Here is a 19,466-nt window from a genome sequence, read left to right on the forward strand (position 1 = left end):
GTCATTTGATTCAGGCTCTTTGCCTTATGTGGGCTCTGTATTGGCAGACTTGTTTTTGTCTTTTCCGAGAGACCAATTCCAAGCCCCAGAAAGATAATTGGCAACATGACCGCTGCTAAAAGTTCAATGATACTGTAGCAAATTTTCGTTGGTACTACCTCGAGCACATATCCAAGTTATGCCATTTTCCATAAACCATTCCTTCCAAATCTGTGTGATGGGACGGGCAAGCGGCATGGGCCCCAGTAATGATACTAACAGATGTAGCAGTTCATTAGCCCCAGTAATCTAAATTCCACATTGCAGTGCAAAAAAAAGCTTACTTCATATAGAAGGCCTCTTGTTGTCGGCGCAGGGTATGCCTATTTTCATGTTTTGAATATAGGTTTCTAGCAGTTGCTTAGGAGATAGGATAACAGCTAACCATGATTGTCCGAATATTTCAATGTTTCAAACTTAGTTTTCATCTTTTAAGTATCTCTTAGTGGGCTAGTTCTTGTATTAATACTGCTTATCTTCAATTCTGTTTCTTTTTGCTAGTAAAGTGGGGACAGACGAAGTTGTGCGAGTATATTTGTTTGGTGGGTTTGTAATTTGGGGGGGTGGGTGGAGGAGAGAGGGGAGGGGCGGGGGGGAATTGTTGTTGGAGCGTTAGGTTGTGCATATGAGCCTCAGGTATGGTTGAAGTACTCACCTTTTGTATCTACCATTGCATTAGGTCTCTATGTGTCTGTATTTGCATTCCCTTTCCTACATTAATGATTCCTGATTGAATATCTCTTCATCGTCTATTGCTTGGCTTTAGAATGTTACCGCAGTCTGATTCTTGTGCCTATAGGACATAGATTCTGCTCCCCCCAAAACCAAAAACCCCTCCAAAGTTGAGGATTGGTAAAGTTATGTAGTTATATGGTGGTGTATTAATTGATTATTGGAGATGAGCCATGGATGTGGTTTTTATGGGCTTTACAACCTTTATATTGACACTAAAGCATGCATTTGACTGGTATATCATATCATCTTTCCTGATAAGCAAGGCGCTAGATGGAGCCAACATAAAAGATTTGATGAGGAAGCTACCAAAGTTTATTTATGATGAAGAGAAAGCTCTTGAGGTGAGAATTTATTTTGTTCCCGTATTTACTTTTTTTGTTTTAGCAACAAGAAAGAAGGGAGGGGGGTAAAGGGAAAAGGGGAATTTAACTTGTGCTTTCCTAGGCCATTGGTGAGATGAACACCAAGGTCTGACTTTGAATTGCAATACATAAATATCTACAGGGTGTTGATTGGTCAATGCCCTGAAGCATTTGGATCATATTATCTGGGATGTTAGTTTTCATATTTGATCTGAATTATATGTTTTTGCTTGCTTGTTTTATGACGATAGAAAACCCGCAAAATACTGGCTGAGAATATTGCACAGCTAAACTCTGCCATAGACTATGTTTCTACTTAGCTGCATGCAGACGATGCCCCAAACGGAGCTGCAGTGGCTTGAGATGAAATTGAAGCTTCCATATAATAGAATGCTTGCAGAGTTTTCGTTTAACTTGGTACATGTGTTTAGCTGTGGGGAAATAATGTTTCAAATCGTCTTGTTCTCGTGTGTTTTTGTTTTTTATAAATACGTCGAAAACATCAGCTATTGAAAACCATCAGAGTTGCTGCAACACTATTGGCTTTAACACTATCAACTACTTCTCACTTGATTTGCGTCGATAGCAAGCTTCCCATCATTACTGCACTGGGCTGTAATTTGCAACTGGCTCAGCATGAATCTTATGAAAACCATGGCGTTTTAGTTGTGATTGATTGAAGTATTTTTGTAAACTTTGAGTTGGGTCGTAATCCAATGGGCCGAAAATAACAAGGTGCCGCCCCTAAACTGCTCAGAAAGGCTTGTAGCCCGCCATGGGGAAAAAGAAAACAATAATTCGTAGCAAGCCCGTACTTCGCATCAAAATAAGCCTAGGGTATTTATTGCCCAAAGATTTGTAATATGAAAGAAGAATAAATGCAAGAGCCCAGAATTGCAATGTTCAGTACTCTCTCTCAGCTTATGACAACAAAGTTGTTGAAATCAAATCACGGTGGTAAACTAGAATGCCAATTGCCTTCAATATATTACAACTAACTTCCATTAACAAAAAGAGGCCTACGCTACAGAACTTGATCACCTCAGTTAGTTCATCACTCTTCGCCGACGTCTACTTTGCTTTCTTCACCAAAACCAAGAACGTCTTTGTTTCTTGGGGTTGGGGCCTTCGCCGGAGCAGTCATTCATAGAACCCGAAACTCCTACCCCGTTGGCATTGGCAGCAAGAAATATATTACCAATAACGTTGTTGTTGCCAACAGAGCCGCCGCCTGTGCCGTGATTTCTGTTGGCTCCATCATTTTGGGAATGCTCATGCACACGGCTCAGTTGAGGAGGAACACGAAGAGGGTGTGCCTTGCTTAGCATATCTTTATGATTCTCATCAATTAACTTTTGATGTTCAGCAGTGCCATATTCTGGGGCTTCTTGAAAAGCTTTCATGGCCAGGGTAAGCCTTTTTTCCTTATCGTATTTTACTGAACCCAATTTACCATCTGGATAGGTGTCCATAGAACGACTAAGTTCAAGTATAGCTTCTCGCACCCCCCATTCTGGCTGCCAGTTCAATCCGATCTCGGTTTTGATTTTGAAGCGACCATTTTCTGTCAAAAGCTTGATTGAAGGAGGCTCCGATGGGTAATACTTCGAAAAACGGAGATGCCCATGATAAATCCCACGCTCGAATTCAGTTCCCCTACAGCCTCTGAATGCATAAAACCATTCAAATGGGTCATGCTCGAGCATGCGGCACACGAAATCGTCAGAGGGATTGGTTCGAATTCCATTATACTCCTTTAAAATCCGCTTCACCGCTTCACTCGACATGTTGCACTTGTCCTCTGCTATCACACTCCGATCCGATTTCGTCTGCGTGGATACACAACCAGCTCTCCCGTTCCGGTTAACAAAACTTACTTTAAATGTATACAATTATTCTCAAAATACGAAGCGGAAGCCAAGAGAGGAAACAGAGCCTGCGCTGTTTAACTTCATAAGTAGGGCTCCTCATGCAGAGCAAATATGCAGATCTTAGTTGTTGGTGTTTCTTCAGATACCACGTTTTCACCTTGATGATATTTGATCTATGAGATGCTTCGCTTTTGCCGCATCAATTTGGCAATAAGGTTATGCAGGACAGTAGCAAAACCACGAATCCTAAAATAAACCAAAACAAAATTCTGTATCTACAAGGCCGACAACCTGTGGATAAAAAAGCATATAAGATCCAGCAACCCTATCTCTTTCCTTTTTTGCAGGAACCGAAAAACAAAAGAGTGCAAATTCAAAAGCTCAAGGCTCGCTACTCATAGTGACAGAGAAGAAGAGGAAAGTTGTAACTGTTTGAGAGTTGGACAGAATTAGTCTTGAGATGTCTACAGAAGTATGAATTTGGCTGAGAAAGAACTGAACAGCGGAAATCGGGCTTGAGATGACAATCGGCTGTTCACTCACATTTCAACAACAATTGTCCACCGTCGAAACATAACAATATAAAATAAAATAAAAAACAAAAAAACAAAAACATGGCAATTAATCAATTATAAACTCTAATCCAAAATAACAACATCAATCAATATCAATATCATATTAATAAATTCTAATCCATAAAAACACTTCACATATCAATTTCATTACAAATATAAATTCTACTCACTTGAAATTATGGGAGGCGTTGGCAACACAAGGGCTGCTGCAGCGGTAGGAGGTGATCGGCGCCGGCGGAGTGGTGGTAGGGTTTGAGAGGGACAGTGTGTGAGACTAATTTGGGAATTAAGAGGGTTGGGGCTTAGGGGGTTTGAGAGAGGGGCTGTCAGACTAATTTGGGAGTTTAGGGTCGGGGCTTAGAGCTAATTTGGGAATTAAGGATTTGGCGCTAGACTCGGGTAAGATATTAGTACTTTGTGAAGCTTGTTTATATATATATGGAGGTTGCGGAAGGTTCCGGATTTCTATTTTGGATCGTGGGATGATTTGATTTGAACGCTTCGGATTGGATATCTTTTTTTGGTCATAATGCTTGTTGTATTCAAAACCCAAAAAGGGTATAAAATTTGTCATAATGCTTGTTGTACTCAAAACCCAAAAGCTTGTTGTACTCAAAACCCAAAAGGGTATAAAATTTGTCCTAATGCTTGTTGTACTCAAAACCCAAAAAGGTATAAAGATACAAAAGCAGGTAAAATCCAAATTGGATATCTATTCTTCCTTTTTTTTTTTTCCTTCCTTTCACTGAGTTCGGTCTTCTCTATCTCTCTTTCTTTTTTCAGAAAAGTTTATATAAATTTAAATTCTCATTTGAGAGTTGGGTTTAATCATTTGATGTAAGTCCTTTGAATTTTAGGAAATTTAGGTTTTGGCCACAAATTTTTTTTTACTTTTGGAAAAAACCAAAGCTTTTTCGAAAATGACAGAAAAACCTCTCAACTTTCACACAAAAGACATGCAAATGTAAAGGATTCCTTAGGAAATCCAAAAATAAATAAGGGCACTTTTGTCTATTTTGGCTTCTTTTAAAAAATTTCTCTCTCCTTTGGCCTTTTCCAAAGTCTCCTTTTGATTTTTGTGCCACATAGGATTACATTTATTTTTTAATATTTTCTGATGTAATCTTTTTTTTTATTTATTTTTAAAACTATTTTTGTTCCAATGTTACCCCTTATAACTTGAATCGGATAATATTCATTTATGTCATAATAATTAGCTATTTACAACGTTTGGCATTGAATAGAAAGGAAAATATAGCAAACATATCCCCCAAATCACGTTTTTACCTACAATCATGCTCCTTCGAACTCTAAATGTTTTGACAAAGGAAAAAATGCATTTGTTTACAGTGTAGGTATATTGTCTCATTGCCTATTGCATAGGTATATATGTGTTTTTTTCTTTCTTCATATTTTCGACAATGTGTAATTTATGTTCTAATTTTTATAGGTAACATAAAATTTTATTTGTCTATTTTTGTATCTGACTTATAGGTAGTCTTCTAATTTATGTTCTTAATTTATAGGTAGTCTTGTAATTTATGTTCATAACTTATAGGTAACACAATTTATCAAGGAAATAATTCAAAATTTAAATTATGAAATGCAATTACAAGGAAATAATGTATTAAATTTATATTTTCAATGTATTTTCCTTATTTACATTAAAGGATAAAATCAACACAACAAAAAAAAGTAATAAATGTCAGAGGACCTACATCTAAAACCAAAAACGCATGGACTAAACCCAATGGCAGCTAATCGTTTTTTACCTAGATCTAAGAAGCCCTTCTTTTTTTCTTCTTTCTCTATCTCTCTCTATCCACCAGCTTTCTTCTTCTTCCTCTCTTTTTTATAATACTGTTCTATTGAGTAATCCCTCAATAAACACCATTTAAGGTGCCCTATAAATTTTTTTTCAACGATCCAAATCATCTATTTTTTCTTTCATATTTGTAATACATTGTCTTGAGAGAGCATTATGTTCACCACTTTAACCAAAGGTGTAGCCTCACCACCCTCCTAAAAACTTGACACATGTCTATAAGTCTAAATATAGTTAACCTTTTGTTTTTTATTTTCTTATAACCCTATTTGAATTTGCTCAATCTTTGCAAAAGCGAATGACTTTGTCCAATACAATCATGCGGGTCTCTGCAAGACCTCCATTTTCTATCTACAAAATCCTAAAACCCTTTTGCCCCAAATGTGTCAAAATCTGGAAAATATAGAGAGAAAAAGAAAATGATTTTCTGGTTTCTTCAACTTGTCTTCTTTGCATTATTGAGTTTGCTCTTTTTAATTTTGATTTGAGTTATTCGGCAAGTTTTTATTTTTTTTTATTTTATACAATGAGTGGGTCTTTATTGAATTTCCTCGTTTAATTTTGAATTGAATTATTAAGTGGATTTTATTTATTTATTTATAATAATTGGTTTGGGCCTAACATAGTATTTATATGATATTGTTTTTTTTAAATAATAGGTATGTATATATGATATTATACAAATTCGGGGCCTCCCAATTTGGGGGCCCTAGGCGGCTGTCTTGCTTGCTTGGTCCAGGGCCTCCCCTTGACAAATCCTTTCATGAATACTTACAAATACCAAAAATATATATTTTTTATTTTTTATAGGTTAGTTGGTTAAGATTGAGCTCATCAAATCCCCTCCCTCGATTAAATTAAATTAATTTAAAGTAGTTAAATATATATATATATATATATATAAATATTTGTTTATATAGAGAAGAAAAAAGAATTGATTGTGCTCTCTCCTCTCATCGACTCAAAATCTTTCAATCCGTAGTTTGATGCCGTACGTAGTTCAAATTGATTGTGCTCTTTGTTTTTTGGCAGTTTTAGCACAATCTTTTGTTATGCATATATTGAGATGTATTGCATAGGTAACTCCTCGATGAAGGTGAAATACATATTATGGCATTTGTCATCTAAATGGAAAATGAAATTTTCTTTCTTCTGCCCCTCTACCTCATGCCTCTGCTTAATTTTTTTGGTTGATTCCAAGTACATGATTGCCGTCGTTGTTTGAACTCTATCCTGATATGAAACTATTCATTGTGCTATATATGGTCAGTTCAAGTGAGGCCATTGTAGTTTCTCAGCATTGTCTTAGATGTTTTTCCTCTGGCGATAGTTGTAGAGTTAAGCATGCGTATGCTCATTGCGGCTGATGCAACGTTTTATTTTTCATCAGTTCATAAGAAGTATATTTAAGGTTTTGTTGTTCTGACCCAAGTCCAAATGGGCAATTTAGCGGCCGATATTTGCTTGAGCAAGGTCCAATTCAAATTTGGCCCAAATCTGAGGTTAGAACTTAGTATCGATGATGCAAATTTACTAATTTACCCCTAAAACAATAATGTCTGTAAACTACTACCATTCCAGAAACGCCATAAAATGAAAGCCTAAATTTGTCATTTATGTCCCCTTGATTATTTATTGATTAATTGTTTGTTTCTTATTTCTTCACGAAGATCGCTGGGACTAAGATGAAGGGAATCCTTGATAGTTGCTAGTTTGGAAGAAACTGCTTTCGACACAAAATTTGGAAGAAACTTTGTAACCGGATGCATCAATCTTCTATTAATTTTGATGCCGCATCTTTTAATATTTTCAATAAAAAGTAAGTATTGTTGATTTGTTGTTACAATTTAATTTACTTGAACATGTAACTGTATGACATCAAGTGTGATACTTGTTTGTGTTTTTATTTTGGGTAAATAATACAATTCTTATCAACGATGTATGTGATGAGCTCAATACTTATATTTAAATTCATTATTAGGATTGGAGAAGTCGAGGGCTAAGGAAAATGAGCAGTCATCCTTAATGGACCTATCCAACGATATCCTCCTCGACATCCTTACAAGACTACCGATAAAATCACTTTATCACATCCGTAGCGTATCTAAAACCTCTCTAAACATAATTGATAACCCAGTTTCTGCTATGCTACGTTCACTTAATCCTGTTACCAACACTGTTGTTGAAGTACCTCAACTTATGCTTCTTACTCAAACCTTGTCCTTTAGGCCTAGGCCCCGTAACCGCTTTGCCTTGCAACCATTGAACTACAAAGGCGAGCACGACTTGACAAAAAGCAAGCATTGTTATACACAGATTTTGTCAAGCTTGATTCTAACGAAGTAGATTTTGTTTTTTGCAACTTGTTTGCTTTAAAGAATTTGGTCAATACTCTCAAAGGTGAGTTCTAGATCTAGAGTTGCTAATTAATGACCTTGTTAAATCATTTGATAAAAAGTGGTACGGTATGTGATTGTTTGTATTGTTAAAAGTCAATTGTATGTTCTTTTAAACAACTACAACTTAAGAAATGCAAATCAATTTTGGACCAAATCAAATCGAATTGACTTAATCAAATCAAATCAAATCAAATAATCGGGTGGTCGATATGCGGAATATCAGATGCTTTCCGTTTTAGTCAACCATATCAGATGCGGAATATCATGTGCGTATGTTTTTCTAATGCTTATTGGATAAGAATAAGATATGTTATAAAAATTATACGAAAGTATTATATAGTGGCTGATTAATATCTACTTTGGATATGTTGAAACTAGCAAATTAATATCTATAAAGTACAAACTAATGAAACTTGAAGGGTCCTTTTTATTTTTATTTTTTTATTTGTATATTAAATAGTAAAGATAGACCTTTTGGAATAGTATAGCCGTGCGGCTGTACTACGATTATTTTTCCGAAACTGCTATACGACACGTGGCGCCTAATCGCTGGAGGGCCCTCTTTTTTTCAAAAAAAAAAGTACAGCCGACCGGCTATACTCTGTATTTTTAGTTTTTTTAAAAAATAGAATTGTCTTGACACGCGGTGCCAGATGACTGGGTCCTCTTTCTTTATATATAAAAATAGTACAGCCGCACGGCTATACTCAGTTTTTAAATGTTTTTAAGAAAGGTATAGCCGCGCGGCGATACTATTCTACAAACCCTTTAAGTACCATAATATGTATTCCTCTTTTTCAATTACTTTGATTAGAAATCATGTTTGAGTTATTATTTACTTAGTGAATATTAAAGGAAAAAAAGAAAAAGAAAAATTGAATTACTATTTATTAAGTAATATAATTCATGAAGTTAATTAAAATATTTAATACTAATTATTCACTTCATAAATAATCATTAAAATATAATTACTAATTTAACAAATTAAATCACTCAAATATATTATTTAATTACTAAAAATAAAATTTTAAAAAATTAATTAACCTAAACATCCTAAGTTTATATATATATTTTTTGAAAAGACCTCTCCCGACGAAATTTCGTCGGCATAGGTTATTTCGTCTGGAGAAACCTAATCCGACAAATGTTTGCCGGCATAGACCTATCCCGACAAAATTTCGTCGGGAGAAGTGTTTATGTTATTTTTTTTCATTTTTTTTGACAAAATATAAAATTAGTTTCTTTACTTACTTTTTTTCGCCCACCTCTTTAATTTAATCAATACCTTATCCTCTTTAGTTTCTTAGTCTTATATATATATATATATATATCTATGTATGTACGTACGTACGTATTTTTTAATAATACATTCATATTCTATATACATCTACTGTTTTTTTAAAAGCAAACGTACAATAGTCGTATTGTACATGGGCGTACATTTTTCTAATGCTTAATACACATATTTTTTACAAAATTTTCAGTAAGACACACAGAGTTCACGTATTATACAAATAATTCTCACATATTATTGGATAAGAATAAGATATGTTATAAAAATTATACGAAAATATTATACAGTGGCTGATTGATATCTACTTTGGATATGTTGAAACTAGCAAATTAATATCTATAAAATACAAACTAATGAAACTTGGAGGGTCCTTTTTTTTAATTTTTTTTTATTTGTATATTAAATAGTAAAGATAGACCTTTTGGAATAGTATAGCCGTGCGGCATTACTACGATTATTTTTCCGAAACTGCTACATCGACACGTGGCGCCTAATCGCTGGAGGGTCCTCTTTTTTTCAAAAAAAATATATATAGTACAGCCGACCGGCAATACTCTGTATTTTTTATTTTTTTTAAAAATAAAATTGTCTTGACACGTGGCGCTAGATGACTGGGGTCCTCTTTCTTTATATATAAAAATAGTACCGCCGCACGGCTTTTATATATATACAAAAAGTACAGACGCACGGCAAAACTCAGTTTTTAAATTTTTTAAAGAAAGGTATAGCCGCGCGGCTATACGATTCTACAAACCCTTTAAGTACCATAATACGTATTCCTCTTTTTCAATTACTTTGATTAGAAATCATGTTTGAGTTATTATTTACTTAGTGAATATTAAAGGAAAAAAAGAAAAAGAAAAATTGAATTACTATTTATTAAGTAATATAATTCATGAAGTTAATTAAAATATTTAATACTAATTATTCACTTCATAAATAATCATTAAAATATAATTACTAATTTAACAAATTAAATCACTCAAATATATTATTTAATTACTAAAAATTAATTAACCTAAACATCCTAAGTTTATATATATATTTTTTGAAAAGACCTCTCCTGACGAAATTTCGTCGGCATAGGTTATTTCGTCTGGAGAAACCTAATCCGACAAATATTTGCCGGCATAGACCTATCCCGACAAAATTTCGTCGGGAGAAGTGTTTATGTTATTTTTTTTCATTTTTTTTGACAAAATATAAAATTAGTTTCTTTACTTACTTTTTTTCGCCCACCTCTTTAATTTAATCAATACCTTATCCTCTTTAGTTTCTTAGTCTTATATATATATATATATATCTATGTATGTACGTACGTACGTATTTTTTAATAATACATTCATATTCTATATACATCTACTGTTTTTTTAAAAGCAAACGTACAATAGTCGTATTGTACATGGGCGTACATTTTTCTAATGCTTAATACACATATTTTTTACAAAATTTTCAGTAAGACACACAGAGTTCACGTATTATACAAATAATTCTCACATATTATTGGATAAGAATAAGATATGTTATAAAAATTATACGAAAATATTATACAGTGGCTGATTGATATCAACTTTGGATATGTTGAAACTAGCAAATTAATATCTATAAAATACAAACTAATGAAACTTGGAGGGTCCTTTTTTTTTTTTTTTTTTTTTATTTGTATATTAAATAGTAAAGATAGACCTTTTGGAATAGTATAGCCGTGCGGCATTACTACGATTATTTTTCCGAAACTGCTACATCGACACGTGGCGCCTAATCGCTGGAGGGTCCTCTTTTTAAAAAAAATATATATATATATATAGTACAGCCGACCGGCTATACTCTGTATTTTTTATTTTAAAAAAAAATAGAATTGTCTTGACACGTGGCGCTAGATGACTGGGGTCCTCTTTCTTTATATATAAAAATAGTACAGCCGAACGGCTGTTATATATAAAAAAGAGTACAGCCGATCGGCTATACTCAGTTTTTAAATTTTTTTAAGAAAGGTATAGCCGCGCGGCTATACTATTCTACAAACCCTTTAAGTACCATAATATGTATTCCTCTTTTTCAATTACTTTGATTAGAAATCATGTTTGAGTTATTATTTACTTAGTGAATATTAAAGGAAAAAAAGAAAAAGAAAAATTGAATTACTATTTATTAAGTAATATAATTCATGAAGTTAATTAAAATATTTAATACTAATTATTCACTTCATAAATAATCATTAAAATATAATTACTAAGTTAACAAATTAAATCACTCAAATATATTATTTAATTACTAAAAATAAAATTTTAAAAAATTAATTAACCTAAACATCCTAAGTTTATATTTTTTTTTTTTGAAAAGACCTCTCCCGACGAAATTTCGTCGGCAGAGGTTATTTCGTCGGGAGAAACCTAATCCGACAAATATTTGCCGGCATAGACCTATCCCGACAAACTTTCGTCGGGAGAAGTGTTTATGTTATTTTTTTTCTCTTTTTTTTGAAAAAATATAAAATTAGTTTCTTTACTTACTTTTTTTCGCCCACGTCTTTAATTTAATCAATACCTTACCCTCTTTAGTTTCTTAGTCTTATATATATATATATATATATATATATATATATATCTATGTATGTACGTACGTACGTATTTTTTAATCATACATTCGTATTCTATATACATCTACTGTTTTTTTAAAAGGAAACGTACAATAGTCGTATTGTACATGGGCGTACATTTTTCTAATGCTTAATACACATATTTTTTACAAAATTTTCAGTAAGACACACAGAGTTCACGTATTATACAAATAATTCTCACATATTATTGGATAAGAATAAGATATGTTATAAAAATTATACGAAAATATTATACAGTGGCTGATTAATATCTACTTTGGATATGTTGAAACTAGCAAATTAATATCTATAAAATACAAACTAATGAAACTTGGAGGGTCCTTTTTATTTTTATTTTTTTATTTGTATATTAAATAGTAAAGATAGACCTTTTGGAATAGTATAGCCGTGCGGCATTACTACGATTATTTTTCCGAAACTGCTACATCAACATGTGGCGCCTAACGCTGGAGGGTCCTCTTTTTTTCAAAAAAAAAAAAATATATAGTACAGCCGACCGGCTATACTCTGTATTTTTTATTTTTTTTTAAAAATAGAATTGTCTTGACACGTGGCGCTAGATGACTGGGGTCCTCTTTCTTTATATATAAAAATAGTACAGCCGCAAGGCTGTTATATATAAAAAAGAGTACAGCCGCTCGGCTATACTCAGTTTTTAAATTTTTTTAAGAAAGGTATAGCCGCGCGGCTATACTATTCTACAAACCCTTTAAGTACCATAATATGTATTCCTCTTTTTCAATTACTTTGATTAGAAATCATGTTTGAGTTATTATTTACTTAGTGAATATTAAAGGAAAAAAAGAAAAAGAAAAATGGAATTACTATTTATTAAGTAATATAATTCATGAAGTTAATTAAAATATTTAATACTAATTATTCACTTCATAAATAATCATTAAAATATAATTACTAAGTTAACAAATTAAATCACTCAAATATATTATTTAATTACTAAAAATAAAATTTTAAAAAATTAATTAACCTAAACATCCTAAGTTTATATTTTTTTTTTTTGAAAAGACCTCTCCCGACGAAATTTCGTCGGCAGAGGTTATTTCGTCGGGAGAAACCTAATCCGACAAATATTTGCCGGCAGAGACCTATCCCGACAAACTTTCGTCGGGAGAAGTGTTTATGTTATTTTTTTTCTCTTTTTTTTGAAAAAATATAAAATTAGTTTCTTTACTTACTTTTTTTCGCCCACCTCTTTAATTTAATCAATACCTTACCCTCTTTAGTTTCTTAGTCTTATATATATATATATCTATGTATGGACGTACATACGTATTTTTTAATCATACATTCGTATTCTATATACATCTACTGTTTTTTTAAAAGGAAACGTACAATAGTCGTATTGTACATGGGCGTACATTTTTCTAATGCTTAATACACATATTTTTTACAAAATTTTCAGTAAGACACACAGAGTTCACGTATTATACAAATAATTCTCACATATTATTGGATAAGAATAAGATATGTTATAAAAATTATACGAAAATATTATACAGTGGCTGATTAATATCTACTTTGGATATGTTGAAACTAGCAAATTAATATCTATAAAATACAAACTAATGAAACTTGGAGGGTCCTTTTTATTTTTATTTTTTTATTTGTATATTAAATAGTAAAGATAGACCTTTTGGAATAGTATAGCCGTGCGGCATTACTACGATTATTTTTCCGAAACTGCTACATCGACACGTGGCGCCTAATCGCTGGAGGGTCCTCTTTTTAAAAAAAAATATATATATATAGTACAGCCGACCCGGCTATACTCTGTATTTTTTATTTTTTTTAAAAATAGAATTGTCTTGACACGTGGCGCTAGATGACTGGGGTCCTCTTTCTTTATATATAAAAATAGTACAGCCGCACGGCTGTTATATATAAAAACGAGTACAGCCGCTCGGCTATACTCAGTTTCTAAATTTTTTTAAGAACGGTATAGCCGCGCGGCTATACTATTCTACAAACCCTTTAAGTACCATAATATGTATTCCTCTTTTTCAATTACTTTGATTAGAAATCATGTTTGAGTTATTATTCACTTAGTGAATATTAAAGGAAAAAAAGAAAAAGAAAAATTGAATTACTATTTATTAAGTAATATAATTCATGAAGTTAATTAAAATATTTAATACTAATTATTCACTTCATAAATAATCATTAAAATATAATTACTAAGTTAACAAATTAAATCACTCAAATATATTATTTAATTACTAAAAATAAAATTTTAAAAAATTAATTAACCTAAACATCCTAAGTTTATATTTTTTTTTTTTGAAAAGACCTCTCCCGACGAAATTTCGTCGGCAGAGGTTATTTCGTCGGGAGAAACCTAATCCGACAAATATTTGCCGGCAGAGACCTATCCCGACAAACTTTCGTCGGGAGAAGTGTTTATGTTATTTTTTTTCTCTTTTTTTTGAAAAAATATAAAATTAGTTTCTTTACTTACTTTTTTTCGCCCACCTCTTTAATTTAATCAATACCTTACGCTCTTTAGTTTCTTAGTCTTATATATATATATATATCTATGTATGGACGTACATACGTATTTTTTAATCATACATTCGTATTCTATATACATCTACTGTTTTTTTAAAAGGAAACGTACAATAGTCGTATTGTACATGGGCGTACATTTTTCTAATGCTTAATACACATATTTTTTACAAAATTTTCAGTAAGACACACAGAGTTCACGTATTATACAAATAATTCTCACATATTATTGGATAAGAATAAGATATGTTATAAAAATTATACGAAAATATTATACAGTGGCTGATTAATATCTACTTTGGATATGTTGAAACTAGCAAATTAATATCTATAAAATACAAACTAATGAAACTTGGAGGGTCCTTTTTATTTTTATTTTTTTATTTGTATATTAAATAGTAAAGATAGACCTTTTGGAATAGTATAGCCGTGCGGCATTACTACGATTATTTTTCCGAAACTGCTACATCGACACGTGGCGCCTAATCGCTGGAGGGTCCTCTTTTTAAAAAAAAAATATATATATAGTACAGCCGACCCGGCTATACTCTGTATTTTTTATTTTTTTTAAAAATAGAATTGTCTTGACACGTGGCGCTAGATGACTGGGGTCCTCTTTCTTTATATATAAAAATAGTACAGCCGCACGGCTGTTATATATAAAAACGAGTACAGCCGCTCGGCTATACTCAGTTTCTAAATTTTTTTAAGAACGGTATAGCCGCGCGGCTATACTATTCTACAAACCCTTTAAGTACCATAATATGTATTCCTCTTTTTCAATTACTTTGATTAGAAATCATGTTTGAGTTATTATTCACTTAGTGAATATTAAAGGAAAAAAAGAAAAAGAAAAATTGAATTACTATTTATTAAGTAATATAATTCATGAAGTTAATTAAAATATTTAATACTAATTATTCACTTCATAAATAATCATTAAAATATAATTACTAAGTTAACAAATTAAATCACTCAAATATATTATTTAATTACTAAAAATAAAATTTTAAAAAATTAATTAACCTAAACATCCTAAGTTTATATATATTTTTTTTGAAAAGACCTCTCCCGACGAAATTTCGTCGGCAGAGGTTATTTCGTCGGGAGAAACCTAATCCGACAAATATTTGCCGGCATAGACCTATCCCGACAAACTTTCGTCGGGAGAAGTGTTTATGTTATTTTTTTTCTCTTTTTTTTGAAAAAATATAAAATTAGTTTCTTTACTTACTTTTTTTCGCCCACCTCTTTAATTTAATCAATACCTTACCCTCTTTAGTTTCTTAGTCTTATATATATATATATATCTATGTATGTACGTACGTACCTATTTTTTAATCATACATTCGTATTCTATATACATCTACTGTTTTTTTAAAAGGAAACGTACAATAGTCGTATTGTACATGGGCGTACATTTTTCTAATGCTTAATACACATATTTTTTACAAAATTTTCAGTAAGACACACAGAGTTCACGTATTATACAAATAATTCTCACATATTATTGGATAAGAATAAGATATGTTATAAAAATTATACGAAAATATTATACAGTGGCTGATTAATATCTACTTTGGATATGTTGAAACTAGCAAATTAATATCTATAAAATACAAACTAATGAAACTTGGAGGGTCCTTTTTATTTTTATTTTTTTATTTGTATATTAAATAGTAAAGATAGACCTTTTGGAATAGTATAGCCGTGCGGCATTACTACGATTATTTTTCCGAAACTGCTACATCGACACGTGGCGCCTAATCGCTGGAGGGTCCTCTTTTTAAAAAAAAAATATATATATAGTACAGCCGACCCGGCTATACTCTGTATTTTTTATTTTTTTTAAAAATAGAATTGTCTTGACACGTGGCGCTAGATGACTGGGGTCCTCTTTCTTTATATATAAAAATAGTACCGCCGCACGGCTGTTATATATAAAAAAAAGAGTACAGCCGCACGGCTATACTCAGTTTTTAAATTTTTTTAAGAAAGATATAGCCGCGCGGCTATACTATTCTACAAACCCTTTAAGTACCATAATATGTATTCCTCTTTTTCAATTACTTTGATTAGAAATCATGTTTGAGTTATTATTTACTTAGTGAATATTAAAGGAAAAAAAGAAAAAGAAAAATTGAATTACTATTTATTAAGTAATATAATTCATGAAGTTAATTAATATATTTAATACTAATTATTCACTTCATAAATAATCATTAAAATATAATTACTAAGTTAACAAATTAAATCACTCAAATATATTATTTAATTACTAAAAATAAAATTTTAAAAAATTAATTAACCTAAACATCCTAAGTTTATATATATTTTTTTTGAAAAGACCTCTCCCGACGAAATTTCGTCGGCAGAGGTTATTTCGTCGGGAGAAACCTAATCCGACAAATATTTGCCGGCATAGACCTATCCCGACAAACTTTCGTCGGGAGAAGTGTTTATGTTATTTTTTTTCTCTTTTTTTTGAAAAAATATAAAATTAGTTTCTTTACTTACTTTTTTTCGCCCACCTCTTTAATTTAATCAATACCTTACCCTCTTTAGTTTCTTAGTCTTATATATATATATATCTATGTATGTACGTACGTACCTACTTTTTAATCATACATTCGTATTCTATATACATCTACTGTTTTTTTAAAAGGAAACGTACAATAGTCGTATTGTACATGGGCGTACATTTTTCTAATGCTTAATACACATATTTTTTACAAAATTTTCAGTAAGACACACAGAGTTCACGTATTATACAAATAATTCTCACATATTATTGGATAAGAATAAGATATGTTATAAAAATTATACGAAAATATTATACAGTGGCTGATTAATATCTACTTTGGATATGTTGAAACTAGCAAATTAATATCTATAAAATACAAACTAATGAAACTTGGAGGGTCCTTTTTATTTTTATTTTTTTATTTGTATATTAAATAGTAAAGATAGACCTTTTGGAATAGTATAGCCGTGCGGCATTACTACGATTATTTTTCCGAAACTGCTACATCAACACGTGGCGCCTAACGCTGGAGGGTCCTCTTTTTTTCAAAAAAATAAATAAATATAGTACAGCCGACCGGCTATACTCTGTATTTTTTATTTTTTTTAAAAAATAGAATTGTCTTGACACGTGGCGCTAGATGACTGGGGTCCTCTTTCTTTATATATAAAAATAGTACCGCCGCACGGCTGTTATATATAAAAAAAAGAGTACAGCCGCACGGCTATACTCAGTTTTTAAATTTTTTTAAGAAAGATATAGCCGCGCGGCTATACTATTCTACAAACCCTTTAAGTACCATAATATGTATTCCTCTTTTTCAATTACTTTGATTAGAAATCATGTTTGAGTTATTATTTACTTAGTGAATATTAAAGGAAAAAAAGAAAAAGAAAAATTGAATTACTATTTATTAAGTAATATAATTCATGAAGTTAATTAATATATTTAATACTAATTATTCACTTCATAAATAATCATTAAAATATAATTACTAAGTTAACAAATTAAATCACTCAAATATATTATTTAATTACTAAAAATAAAATTTTAAAAAATTAATTAACCTAAACATCCTAAGTTTATATATATTTTTTTTGAAAAGACCTCTCCCGACGAAATTTCGTCGGCAGAGGTTATTTCGTCGGGAGAAACCTAATCCGACAAATATTTGCCGGCATAGACCTATCCCGACAAACTTTCGTCGGGAGAAGTGTTTATGTTATTTTTTTTCTCTTTTTTTTGAAAAAATATAAAATTAGTTTCTTTACTTACTTTTTTTCGCCCACCTCTTTAATTTAATCAATACCTTACCCTCTTTAGTTTCTTAGTCTTATATATATATATATCTATGTATGTACGTACGTACCTACTTTTTAATCATACATTCGTATTCTATATACATCTACTGTTTTTTTAAAAGGAAACGTACAATAGTCGTATTGTACATGGGCGTACATTTTTCTAATGCTTAATACACATATTTTTTACAAAATTTTCAGTAAGACACACAGAGTTCACGTATTATACAAATAATTCTCACATATTATTGGATAAGAATAAGATATGTTATAAAAATTATACGAAAATATTATACAGTGGCTGATTAATATCTACTTTGGATATGTTGAAACTAGCAAATTAATATCTATAAAATACAAACTAATGAAACTTGGAGGGTCCTTTTTATTTTTATTTTTTTATTTGTATATTAAATAGTAAAGATAGACCTTTTGGAATAGTATAGCCGTGCGGCATTACTACGATTATTTTTCCGAAACTGCTACATCAACACGTGGCGCCTAACGCTGGAGGGTCCTCTTTTTTTCAAAAAAATAAATAAATATAGTACAGCCGACCGGCTATACTCTGTATTTTTTATTTTTTTAAAAAAATAGAATTGTCTTGACACGTGGCGCTAGATGACTGGGGTCCTCTTTCTTTATATATAAAAATAGTACCGCCGCACGGCTGTTATATATAAAAAAAAGAGTACAGCCGCACGGCTATACTCAGTTTTTAAATTTTTTTAAGAAAGATATAGCCGCGCGGCTATACTATTCTACAAACCCTTTAAGTACCATAATATGTATTCCTCTTTTTCAATTACTTTGATTAGAAATCATGTTTGAGTTATTATTTACTTAGTGAATATTAAAGGAAAAAAAGAAAAAGAAAAATTGAATTACTATTTATTAAGTAATATAATTCATGAAGTTAATTAATATATTTAATACTAATTATTCACTTCATAAATAATCATTAAAATATAATTACTAAGTTAACAAATTAAATCACTCAAATATATTATTTAATTACTAAAAATAAAATTTTAAAAAATTAATTAACCTAAACATCCTAAGTTTATATATATTTTTTTTGAAAAGACCTCTCCCGACGAAATTTCGTCGGCAGAGGTTATTTCGTCGGGAGAAACCTAATCCGACAAATATTTGCCGGCATAGACCTATCCCGACAAACTTTCGTCGGGAGAAGTGTTTATGTTATTTTTTTTCTCTTTTTTTTGAAAAAATATAAAATTAGTTTCTTTACTTACTTTTTTTCGCCCACCTCTTTAATTTAATCAATACCTTACCCTCTTTAGTTTCTTAGTCTTATATATATATATATCTATGTATGTACGTACGTACCTACTTTTTAATCATACATTCGTATTCTATATACATCTACTGTTTTTTTAA

General features: G+C 31.1%; 1 protein-coding gene and 1 long non-coding RNA gene across 2 annotated transcripts; one reads left to right on the top strand and one right to left on the bottom strand.

Annotated features, from left to right (window-relative positions):
- Positions 1-56: 56 nt before the first annotated feature.
- On the top strand, positions 57-1,424 carry LOC148293364 (uncharacterized). Its single transcript, XR_015825651.1, has 3 exons — positions 57-356; positions 1,038-1,115; positions 1,388-1,424. It is a non-coding gene; the product is annotated as an uncharacterized LOC148293364 (long non-coding RNA).
- Positions 1,425-2,013: 589 nt separating this feature from the next.
- Positions 2,014-3,992, bottom strand: LOC110754721 (ubiquitin-conjugating enzyme E2 32-like). Its single transcript, XM_021955824.2, has 2 exons — positions 3,753-3,992; positions 2,014-3,298 (listed from the first exon to the last, which is right to left on the bottom strand). Exon 2 carries the CDS (start codon positions 2,921-2,923, stop codon positions 2,222-2,224), a length of 702 nt encoding a protein of 233 aa, XP_021811516.1. The 5' UTR covers positions 2,924-3,298; positions 3,753-3,992; the 3' UTR covers positions 2,014-2,221.
- Between the last annotated feature and the right edge of the window lie 15,474 nt (positions 3,993-19,466).

The sequence above is a fragment of the Prunus avium genome, chromosome 7 (assembly GCF_965620075.1).
Source record: "Prunus avium chromosome 7, drPruAviu1.hap1.1, whole genome shotgun sequence".
Classification (NCBI taxonomy): Eukaryota; Viridiplantae; Streptophyta; class Magnoliopsida; order Rosales; family Rosaceae; genus Prunus; species Prunus avium.

Coding starts and splice junctions, on each gene's coding strand:
- LOC110754721 (XM_021955824.2), bottom strand. CDS start 2,923: ATGTCGAGTGAAGCGGTGAAGCGGATTTTAAAGGAGTATAATGGAATT.